The following is a 12956-nucleotide window of genomic DNA, read 5'->3' on the forward strand; positions in this document are numbered from 1 at the left end:
CTGTCGTCTACTCCACTACCCAGCATCCTACTCTCCTCCCCTGCCTCCCATTCCCCTCCCCTTCTTCCTACTCCCCTCCCTCATTCATACAGGTTCTCCCCTTCCCTGCCGCCTATCCGCACACATACGCTCATGTTCTTCGCTAATTTTCAGGGGGGTGGGGTGGGCATTTTCGCAGATAAGTCATCAGTGCGTGAGGGCCCGCCACACATTTTAAACAATTGCGGATTGACAGCACAATGATGACGGGAGGGGGGGTGTTTTCACGTGTCGTGTTTTGTCAGGATCGCGGGCCTTGCAATGAAGACCACTGCCTTATCTCTTTTACTCGCATCCCCTTTCTCCTCCATTCCACTGCCTCTCACCCTCTGCGAGATATCACACCTGTTGCGTGCATACACACAAAGCGTGATGTTTATTAATAATTAGATGCGAGCCCACCGCCTGTGACTAAATTAGCCGTAATGCCCCCCATCCCATAAATTGTTTTAGCATGGCTAGTGCTTGAATGGGTGATTATCGTGTTATATAGAGCAGTGTCTTAGGTTGTAGCTGGGCTGGGTTGTAGTACAGCAAAATACACTGTTGTACAGTACTGTACATTGACCCGCACTAACGAGCATGGTGAAGTACGGTCAATTAACCCACACGACGCACACGGTGCCCGGAGGTCCTCACCCAGCAGTGGAGTGACAAATGCGACTCCACACGTGCATTGCACAACACTACCTGTATGCTACTGTAGTCCACAGCTGTTAATCACGCTGTCAAGCACGTGAACGTATGCCACGTGTGCTATTGTGATACAGTATTTATCATGATGACTCGCAGTCATTGTGCATTGTCTGCTAACAAATGAGAATGAAATGAGGCTTAACACCAACATCCACATACATAACGTAGTTTGACTGCAGGCACGTTTAACATTCTAAATACTTTATAAAAAGTGGCACGGAATAATTCAGAAAGTCGTTGCGGTATGTTTAACGTTTACAAGTGTGGTAAAGGCACCTGCACACGCAGCCAATGAAAATGCAATTACAATTAAGCTGCCAAAAATTGTGTAAATGCTGCCAATACAATACAGAATATAAGATTGTTATTGCCTTAACAGGTTTAAACATTATATTTTAACACGCCGAATATTTCCGTGATGGATAGTACAGACAAGTAGCATTGCTGACAGTACAGAAGATACAGCAGTTTCAAAATAACATAGGGTACAAGCACAATAGACGAAATAAAATGAGACAGACGATACAAAGATGACCATCACAAATTAAAGACGTAAAAAATAAGGGTACAAACGAGACGGAACACAAATAACACAGAACAGATATTCGATGTAACAAATGATACAGATAGTTACAGACATCACAAAGACAGTACAAACAAAACAAAAAATAACCTATTCCAAAATCGTGACATGAATCGCAACAACTCGTGGCGGAAATGGCGGAGAGATGGGTATTCATTATTACACTGGATATCGTTTAACCATTTAACACGATTTATTGAATCAACCGATAATTATTGTCGTAATGAACATCCCTTTATTAATCCACTGCTGGATGAAGGCCTCCCCACGCTGTGCTGGCTGACCCTACTTCACCATGCTGATCAATGAGGGCTGATGAAGGGGGGTGTCCAGGACCGATTGTGATATCACTTGCCATTGATGTTCGCGTTGTCTAGGATTCAAGCTAGGGTCGCCGGGTTCATAGCGCAGTGTATTAACCACTGTGCCACCTCTCCACCTAAATTAATCAATACCTTTATTCAAAGGCGATGACAGCCATTGATACGAAACGTCAATTTTGCAAAGGTAGTCTGGGTTACAAAAGGAGGAACATGCCAATGAAGTATTGTACAAGATACAACAAAATAAAAAAAATACCCAATCACAAGACGCAGAGAAAAACATTTTAAAAAATCAACTAAGGTGCAAAAATAATTTCAGATGTACACACATTACATTCAGAATGCATTAGTGCAAATTACACAGTGAATATTACAAAAGCATGCAGTGTAGATCATAACACGTGCATTCATTAATGTCAGACAGGATATAGCAGCCCATTAAATTCATGGTTTATAGATGCAAAGCAAATGTCATATTGTTGCATGCATGTACACCAACATGTTCATATATTTCATCCTTTTGTCAATCCGCTGCTTGATGACGGGCCTCCCATAGTTGGGTTATTTAACCATGCTTTCTAGTTTCTGCTTTGGAAAGCATCTTTCCTCCAATTCCATAAATGTACCATTTGAATATAGTTTGAATGTTATATCTTAGAATAATATATAGCTTTTATGTGCGCGAGTCGATGCAGGTATTGCAACCCTTAGAATCGAGTGTTTCATCCCTATAGCAATGTCCACGCTTCCTCTGAAAGTGTTAATTTGATTAAAGTTTTTAACTGCGACAATCACATTGTAAACTATCTAAAGTTACATCATGTTTGCGATTATAAGAATCTCCCGAAATACGCTACATTTTAGCTTCCAGTACTTTGGAAACTATGTTATATATATGGGAAACGAATCGAGTACGTTACACAAAGAAGCCTAACTGTTGATAAGACCCAGAATGTGGAAGCGAGTCCAGAGTTTTCTCGCTTAAATACAGGCTCCTTGATATTGATCTGGGATGCAAATAGGCTGATGGATTATAACATTTTTATTTATATGGGGAGACACACAACTGAATTTTCTCAAACATATTTTACAATGTTTCTCATGCTGCGTTGGCAGTGGTGCCACAATCACAAATAACAAAGAACTCAACACATTCGTCAATAAACACGTGGTACCAGAGAGAAGAGTCATTGCCCGAAACGTCGCCAATTATAAACGTATATATAGACTAGTTGGTCATAATGCGTTGGCAATAGTGCACAAGCACAAAAACTGAAAACACATTCATAAATAACTCTGGCCTTAAATTGGAAAAAAATATATACTGCAACAGGCGACGTTCAGGGAAGTTAACCTTCTTCATCACACATACATAGGACAGAGAGATAGAGTGGCTAAGAGTTATGTATAATAACGAAGGATAATTGCTCGAAACGTCACCTGTTATATCTTTTTTTCTTCAGGGCTTGCAGTGTTATTGACTAATATGTTGAGGATTCAATCTTGATTTGAAGCTTTCGTGACTGCAGGAATCCATACTCTTTGGTTCCTTTCGGTTAAGTCACGTAGGTAGATAGATATTTTATTATTATTATTTTACCTACGTGACTTTACCGAAAGAACCAAAGAGTTGGTTGAGAGATTCGCTGTCAATGGGTTCAGCACCATGGACAGCTCATGAGGGCGTGGAGCACCGAGGCCCCGCCTATTTCAAAACGACGTCACCCGCCTTCCACGTGACGATTCCCATAGCAACGGCGCGGGGTGACATGGAGGCGGCGTGCGTGACAACGCACAAGTTCGTGAGGCGCGAGCCTGACTCTCTGCCGGGTTCGGTGCCCCAATCGCGGCGGCGCGTCCAGGCCGACCCGGTCCTCACCGCCGCGGCCTACGTGCTCAACTTGGGGCGCGCACTTCGCGACAGACGGCCGCGCGATACGGTGGCCGGGGTGAGGGGTCACGTTGAGATATATATATGTCGTGACATTTCACTCGTTATTAAAATTACATTTATGCATGCTTGTACGTTTTGGTGAAAAAAAAAACTGTCACGTATACAATTGATAAAAGCGGGTTGTATTTATATTATTGGTGAATAATACATGTAGAAAGTTTACAGTATTTGTCAGTCCAATAATAGTTGAGTCATGTATGTTGAACTTCTTTGGCACCGTACGTAGCCAACTGTGTTAATCGGAGGTACGAATCATTATTCTTCCTCTGCTGGGTGGAAGCCTTGAACAGCGAGTTGTTTGTTACGTGAGGGTGTGTTGACGACACGTGGGGGCTGTGTCGGGTTCTCAGCGGTGGCGCGTTCGCCGCTTGCTGCAAGAGGCTCACGGTTCAGAGTTTTGAATTTATTTTGCATTTGTTACATAGCTGGCAAACCATTATCAGTGCCCTAACTTGTTACAGACAAATTCAGACCTTATTGGTCACCCCGTGCCCTACAAAATCTCAACGTTCATCCTACAAAATCCCATCACAAGGGAGAAACACAAATAGACCAAAACATTTCGATTTAAAGCTTTCGTGACTGCAGGGATTCATCTTCTTGGTTCTTTCGGTAAAGCCACGTAGAAGGGAAATAATAAAATAATAAAAATAAAACATAATAAAATAATTCTCACGACGTTTCGGCCACAACGCAAGCAGCCGTCCTCAGGTGAAGAACAGGTCTTTCGGAAAGACAGCGCCCTTTTACGTGACTTTACAGACCAAAACATGTTTGCCCGTATTGAAACCGCTGTACGCCGTATGGACCTAAAAACTATATTTCCCTGTACAAGAATACGGGTAAACCGTATGGGTTGACAGGTATGCACTTATGATCCATTTGAGTAATTTGCTCGGCTATTTTGCAATGGAGATCTGCGGTGCGTAAGCGCAGCAGCGAAAACCGGAAAAAAACATCAACATTGCAGAGAACAAGTCTGTCATCCAGGAATATTGGACAAGTAACAAACAATGTATTTAACAGTTGTAAACGAAACACGATAAAAAAAAACTGCAAGTATATGAGATCAAGAGGTGCAAAAAAGAGTTAGGTACATGTGCAAGTATGCTGTATATTTTAGTCTTAAGAGTGACAACCATACGCAAATCGAATCGGGCATATGAGATTAAAATTTCGATTTGGGATTTAAAGATCTTGACGTGAGGGGAGAGGATTTAGATAGGGCGGTAATTATTATTGTCTATTGCCACCTTTATGTCAATCGTTTTTCTAAACAGATTATATACGTGTGGTCGGGGGCTAATCGATCTGCATTTTTTAAAATCAGTGTTGTCTTCCTTTTTAAATGGAAGAATGATAGAGGCATCCTTCCATGATCGAGGCATTTCATTTTTTGTAAACATTTCGTAAATAGGTCCCCTAAATTAGTTCCAATAGCTGGTTCCATTTGATGATGTCCATAGTTATTCCATTATTAAATCTCTTTGTGACCGTGGATACTTCCTCCGCTTCGTATGAAGAAAATACAGCGTTTTTTAAGAGTTGATAAATTTTTTTTTTTAAAATTGTAGAACACAACACATTCAATTTAAGACATCATAGCATACATTGGAGCAGAGAAGCAGCAAAACGGATTTTGAAGATTGATAAATATAACCCTTAGGGAGAAAAACTAAATAAATTAGTTCATGCGTGTCTCAACAAAATCACATCACTGATATCAAACAGTTTTTCATATCTTATTTCATATTTCTAGAGCGCCTTAGCTCAAGGCACTTAATATGGTTTAGCAGCGGTAACAAAAATCGAGTGATTTAGATGGAAAGGGCCTGCAAGGGCCGAGGAATGAGTAACCGTAACAGAGGGCACGTGGGGGTCATGAAAGGGCTACAGGGGAGGGACGCGAAGGAGTGGTGGTGCAACGGGAGGGAAGAGGAAGGGAATGGGCAATGGAATATCACGTAGATTTATATTTTGTAATTTTGTCTTGACATTGCACCCATAATTATCACAATGTACAATACTCGCATTGTATGAAATTGTAAATTAGCTATATTATTACTCTATTTTATTTGCAGAGTATCATTTACAGACCTAAAATTATGTACCGACCACAACATATGCAGACTTATGCATGAAATAATTCAGACAAAAGTAATTAATGTCTTACCCAAGCCATATAAACCTTTATGAAACCGGAGAGGCCGCTTGGATAATAAGCTGTGCCTTCATCATGAAAAGCCAGATACAGCACAATAGTTAAAATTGCTTTCTTGAGTTAACCTCCCCTGGCCAGTATACAATGTATATACAAATAACTTCAAAGGTTATTTATTGTAACTCATTTGTGTAACCTATTACAATCCAGAGGATCCTATTGGAATCCCTTTTGAATTATGAAGTTTGCACCTGTATTACAGTATATTTACTAAATGCAAGAACCTCTGTCACCAAATGATGGAAAATTCAGTAACTTGTCACTTCTTGTTCGATAGACACTGTGTAAAGCCAATGAAGCCATTGTAAAAAAAAACACATCCATTTATCACATACAGTGTATCATGTTCATTAGAGATACATAAAACTTCGTGAAATGTTTTCTCATGATTTTATATTCTCTTGTATAACGCTTTAACACATTGATAGTAGCCAGTTATGATGACCCCAAGAATTTGTGATTCAGAAAACGAGCTGTGTAGGTATTGATTGTTTTTCATTAAAACTTAAAAGTACCTCTGGGTTTGCGGGGGCAATGCATTTGTTATTGGGAAGTTATGGAAAGTGACTCCCTAGCCATTGCTTCCTTCCTCAGCAGTGCCGTTTCTTGAGCAAACAGCCTACACAGCAGAGTGAACTGTTATCTGAGATGCAAGAAATGAGACATTTTCGATTATCAGAAAACAACAAATTATTATGGTTACCTTTTATTTATGTTATATTAGCTCCTTCAATACATTTTTATTTAGCATTTTGCTCTTTTGTGGCCCTTAACTCAACACAGCCCATTTTATGTCCATTCTACACTTCATAATGCAACTTAAAATGCAATTAGCTTTGGTTGCTTGTGGCTATAAAATGTATCCACAAAAATGTCTACAGGTCCACATTCGCTCGGGCAGTTTTCTCTCTGAAACGAATATTTAAATTATTGTGACCATGCACAATGCAAAAACTTTATGAAAAGAGTATTTACAAATTATCTTTGCCATTCAAACCACTGCACAGTGATCCGTTTTGCTGTTCTATCTGAGGCTTTGCAGAAGAGCTTAGTGTTATCAGCGAAATACCTTATCCCTAATGCTGCGTTTACGGTATGAATACTGTCATTATAAAAGTGAGCATTATACCCACCACTAGCGATCATTGTTATACATTGCTAGCCACTTCACTGCAATCAGAGGAGCGTCTATATTTATCCACCCTTTGGTATCCTAAAAAATATAGTCAATGTACAAGAAACCTTTTGATGTCATGAGCTGTCTTTGTATTTTAACAGCCTCATATAAAATACCATCTTAGATGCCTTTTTAAAATTCACATGCTTCATGAAAATGTATTTCCATCTTGTTCACCAGATTTTCATATCCCTCAAGCAAGTCCAGAGCGATGTATTGGTACAATTTGGTGTTTTTTGTGACATACCCCGAATCCAGCTTGCCACAATTTTACTTCCACCTTTTTAAATAGAGCTGTACAAGGTTATGATTATGCATTTGCGGAGCATATGCATGACATGCATTAATGTAAATTATATAAACATAGCTGTGCAAATGTATACCTTTCACGATAGTCCACTAATTGATGCAGGCATATTAGTGCGACTCCTGCCACGAATGTAATTTTATCTTAACTTTCTTCAAAGCAGCTTTGTGATTGTAATTGAGAACATGTCAATTTAATTGACGATAACCATTGTTGAATCCAATCGATCGATAGTTTAGTATTTACCTCCCAAAGCCCAGCAGTGCAGGTTGACAAACCACACGATGAATGTCAAGTGATAGGCGTGTGGAGGCCATTTGGAGTGCAACATCAAAGGATCCACTGCAGTGAGTCATCCCGCCCCTCCACTCTGCAAAACTCCCGATTGACCCTCGAGTTCTTCGACAAGAGGCAGGAGATAGTCTGGAAATGCAAATGCCCTTGCAGCTAACCCCACAGCAGAGCTGTTTCAGCACGCTTAAATATACTCTATTCAGGATTATAGACAAGATTGATCTTTTTAATAAGGGGGTAGGTGGCATGCCAGGGGAGAGATTTCGTCCTTAGAGCACTGGATTTCATGGTCCCCTAAGTCTGACCCACACACACAAAAACCTAGCTTCTGCAATGAGGCTCACTCATCCGTGAACTTTGTTAATTTCATAGCCCAGTTAATAACCCTCTTGTGAGGGACTGGTTCAGGGCACAGTGTGCTATTCAGTGAGTGCTTAAATATCCATTAAAGTTGTTCTGATCAGCTGATAAGGCATTGTTATAGTCTCGCTCTGCCTTATGCAGTTGCATAGGGGTGGTCGGGTAAATGAGTGATTTACCAGTATGCATTTTACAGTTTAATTCCTGCAATCACGATAGCTTTAAGTCAATAATTTACAGTTGCTTAAAGCAATTGCTTACCAGAAATGATAATTTCTTAATTAATTACTGTAGGGGTGGAGTGGTGTTGGAGAGGTTAGTACACTGTGCTATAAACTCATCTGATTCTCATCTACACCTAACATCAACAGCAAGTTATATATGAACTGGTCCTGGGCTCCCCTTCAACCCACAATAAGGAGTGTAGTAAAGTATTTTCAAACAGGTGTCTGAATAGGGATAATCATTAAGGGGAGGGTGAGATGAAGTGATTTCATTTTTCTGAAGATACGAGATAAATAGCTTTGGCGGGAAGTAGGCGGCTTAATATCAATATAGAAGACCTCACGCAGCTCCCGTCATTGCGCCCGGGAATTATATACGGAAGTGAAAGCCAACATTACACCAAGCAGGCAGTGGAAAGTAGTCTCTAGTAAGCCTTTTGCGGGAGACTGATCTTGGATCAAGCTATGCGGGTTTCTGGCAATCACATTCTGTAGGGAGCATCATACGAGACTGAAGGGTACATCACAAGGAGGGCGGCAGAGCCGGAGATGAAAACAGGAGGCTGGGAGAAGTTACCTGCGGAGTGAGGGAGCCTGCGAGTGCAATGAAGCGATATGGTTGCCTCGTCACCGGCCGCTGGATATGCCAAGACACCACTGCCGAGCCATCGTCGGCTCACGAGAAGAGCAGGGTTGTTTAGTTCTCCGAGAACTGAATTGGCTTTGAAGCTGTGGTGTCATCCTGTGGGCAATCTCCTGTCAGACTCCTTGATCCGTGACAGACGTGTGCCGTTTCCCAGCAAGCCATGGCTCGCCGTTTCTCTCCTCACTGCCATGCCACGTTTTCTTTATCACCTAGGAAGGCTCTCGTGGTTGGCTTTTACTTCATTGAATTCAGTAACTGAGGAGGACATTCCACTAAAGCTGATGCATCTGTCTCTGGGAAGAGGTCATGAAGTCCTAGTGGATGTTGACAGGGATAAGAAATGGAAGTAGAGACCACCGCAGGTTCCTCAGGAGATGGCAGTAGCCCCAGGGAGGCAGAATGAAGCTCGACGGGAAGTAGATGTAGGCAGGAACATCTTGCTGACCTTTCCTGAATCTGACGAAAAAGATTTGGATTTTATCCTTTCCGGCAATAATATAGGAGGTATTTAGATGTTCAAACACCAAATAGACACCCATTTCAATGCATCAAGTCTGCATTAACCACACATACCTGTGGTAAAACATACAAACAAACGTCCTTTGATAATAATTATCAAAGGAAGTTTGGTTGTATGTTTATAATGTGTGCATTGCCAGTACAAAATGGTCCCGTAGATATTTCCTGGGTCTGTTGTCCCCAGGAGTGCGTTAGAGTGTATGCCGAACCCCAACACAGTTTCTTTATCTGCTTGATGTCTCCCAACAGGCCTGGTCTTAAAAATAGCTTAAATCCCAAAACAAACACAACACTCTCAGAGCAGACCAACATAGGGGTACATGCTAGCGAGCGAGCTGGAAGATCGCGTGAACAAGATTTTGGTTTACATCCTGCACGGGAGCTTGTTTGGGTGAGTGGCAGCTGTGACAGGTTGAGGACTCCAAACCGCTGTCCGAGGCATATCAGGTCCCGGAAGAGACCGAGGGTGATGGGAAGGAGAGGCAAGACAGTTGGGCTGCTCATGATGGGCGGTGTACAGAAAGATGGCGCCGAGGAAATCGTGATGCATCTGATGTGTCAATGACAATTTGCTTCTGGGAATGATGTAAGTCCAGTGCTTTGATGGAAATTAATTGTGGGTAGAGAGTGGCAATTACTACGATTTGCACACCAGTTCTTGGATACTAGCCTTTTGCCCGTCCAAGGACGGGTGTATTGCAGTAAATCTGAACTTGCAAGTGAAAAGCAGACCACGACGTGATTTATTCATTGCATCCATTCGTGTGCAATTTGTAAGGCCGCGGTGACACAGACCTACTGCATTTTAAGGTTATAATCCCTTGTTCATCATGACGTCCTTTTTACTTCGATGTCTCAATAGCGTTACGGAGATGGCGTGACGTGAGGGTTCTGCCTTTATAGTGAGGGTTATAAGTTGACGCTAAGGAGGGGGGAGGAGGCGCCTCGCCCCCCATGTGGAGTGACGTCACCTGCTAATTATTATTAATGGGGGGGGGGGGTATCCATTTGGAGGACATCACCTGTTCATGATTATTAATGAGGGGGGCTAAATTTTTATTTTTTAAGCTTTCGTGACTGCAGGAATTCATATTCTTTGGGTCTTTCAATAAAGTTACGTAGATAGGTTCAAAGAAAATAATAAACTACGACGTTTCGATCGCAACACAAGTGGTCGTCACCTGATGACAGTTTTCTGGTTTCCATGACCCATGGAAAAAGGCAGCAACTTTGACAATGGTCAAGTCCACAGATGGTGTGATTTTATCCTGGCCCTTGGATAAAGGAAATGGCCTCTTGCGAAGAAGCGCCTTCCCCATCCCTGAGCTAAAGAAGCCGATGCAACTTAAGTGTTGTGCTTTGCCATGCTCTGGATTCTAAAATGATTTAATGGTTTACTCGGTTCCTTGCAGTGACCTCTCGATAGCCTTTTCTGGTATTTTGTGGAGCACATACATTCACGCATTAACACGTTTCTTCAGAGTGGGCAGGTCGGAACTTGGTTGGACAGCGCATTCATGCACGACAGACAGACAAATAATCCCTGGTGGGAAGTGTGGAACCTGTTGTTCCTACCTGTATAAGTGTAGTGTATCGTGTCGTGTACAGTGTTGTGTGTAGGTTAAACGTTGAGTTTTATAAGGGCACCACGGGGTGACCAGCCCCTCCCCACCCAGCCCCACCCCTCCCACCCCCTACCCAGCCCCACCCTCCCCACCCAGCCCCTCCCTCCCCACCCAGCCCCTCCCCACCCTCCCCTTTCCACCCAGCCCCACCCTTCCCTCCTTATATGCACGACAGACAAATAATCCCTGGTGGGCAGTGTATATGCAAGGCTGTCCATAGGGGGAAATGGGCGGTGGGGGGGTGTGCAGGGCCCGGAGCAAATCCCACTGCGTGGACCCCCCCCCCCCGACGCTTTCAAACTAAACCAAAAGTATTACATCTGACACTGTGACGTCAAAGCGTGCCCCCCTCCCCCCTCTCCAAAAGTGCGGTGCCCGGGGCGGCGTCCCGATTCACCATATATCTGCAAACACGTGGACAGGGACTCCTCGAACTTATGAACATTCGACTTAAGCACTTTCAGAGATGCGAACAGACCTGTCCGTGTGTCATGGAGATGCCACGTGAAGAACCAGTGGCATCTACATCTGCAGAACGTGAAGAACCAATGGCATCTCCATCTACGGGAGATTATACAACTTTTAAAGCCACTCCCCGTGTTTAGTGTAAACGTCGTACAACACGTTTGGAATCGACGGGTGTAAAGTTTGATCTATGAGCAAATCGACGAACGAACAGACCTCTGGAACTTAACTCGTTTGTAAGTAGAGGGGTCCCTGTATACGATACTACGCACAATAAATCCCCGAGGAACTTGCGCAGGAGGGGGCTCTTAGATGTCGCAATATTTAATTATTTAGCTATTTACTGCAGCAGTCCTATCTTTTTTAACCTGTAAATTTAAATAAAGGGTTTTTTTACGTGTATGTGTGAAAACTAAATATTTGAAATGGACAAATATGATGTGATTCTAGACGATAGCCTCAGCTTAAATTTGATCAGTAAAATTGTGGGGGTGGTTCCTGCAGTTGTGCAGGAGATATGGATACCGAGATATACATGGCTAAGTCTGAATTTAGCAGTTGACTTATATTCATCATAACATAATGTAACGCAATGTATTCCATGCATTAATATACGTTTACATTGTGCCAGTCATATATATATACGTGCTGTTTTCGTTTACTTGCCTTTTAGTTGATCAGTAATGTGCTTGCACAGTATCCCAGGCAATATTGCAGTACGTGTGTGTGCTTGATAAACAAAGTGGAGCAATGTTTGTGCCTGAACATAAGGTCAGTGCCGTTGTGTGGAGCAGTAAAACCACGATGGAGGCCCTGCAGAGTTGCTAATGGAACAGCTCTAATCTATAATGTTTGCGTGTCCGGGTTGGCGTGTGTGTGCACGCACTCAGCTCCTGTGTGTGTGTGTGGACACGAGAGAGAGAGAGAGCGCTCACTCTCTCCTGGATGCCCATAGTTTATTTATTGCTCCACGCAGTCATCTGTCGGTCTATTCATTAATTTCTTAATGTTTTCAGGTGGAATCCCACATCTGTATTTATTTAGTCAGCTGGGAGCTTTTAAAATTTCTGTGTACTCAAGCATTAATTTCATTTTGTATACAAATATCAGCAATGGGTGAGGTTGATTATTGTGATTATTTGCTCTTCTGCTTCTCTTCACCTTCCGTTGGCACCACTGACTTGTGCTAGTGACATGCTGTGCAAGTCTTGTGTGCATTTTAAATTAGACGTATTATTATTATGAGTTGGCAGGTTATGTAGATTAGTGATTTTGTTTGGTCTCCTTTAAACAGGTTATGGAAATAATATCAGTTTTCTAAAATACTGTGCATATCCAATGATATTGTCTACCCTGGGTACCTGCAGCATATTGGAATAATGGACCTTTTTAGCCAACAATTGCCTTCGAAATAATTTTGTCTACATTACCTGCCATTACATGGGATGAATTTGACCAATTTTGTTCTCCCATATACAATGACCTACTGACGCAAGGTAAAGTATGTCCATGGTACAACCTAT

General features: G+C 42.3%; 1 protein-coding gene across 1 annotated transcript in view; it reads left to right on the forward strand.

Moving 5' to 3' along the window:
• Positions 1-3385: 3385 nt before the first annotated feature.
• LOC144942009 (uncharacterized) overlaps positions 3386-12956 on the forward strand; it is a 59958-nt gene continuing 50387 nt past the window's right edge. The window contains exon 1 of the mRNA XM_078868612.1: positions 3386-3590. Coding sequence (XP_078724738.1) covers positions 3411-3590 — 180 coding nt within the window. The 5' untranslated portion in view covers positions 3386-3410. The remainder of the gene's footprint in view (positions 3591-12956) is intronic.

The sequence above is a fragment of the Lampetra fluviatilis genome, chromosome 26 (assembly GCF_964198595.1).
Source record: "Lampetra fluviatilis chromosome 26, kcLamFluv1.1, whole genome shotgun sequence".
Classification (NCBI taxonomy): Eukaryota; Metazoa; Chordata; class Hyperoartia; order Petromyzontiformes; family Petromyzontidae; genus Lampetra; species Lampetra fluviatilis.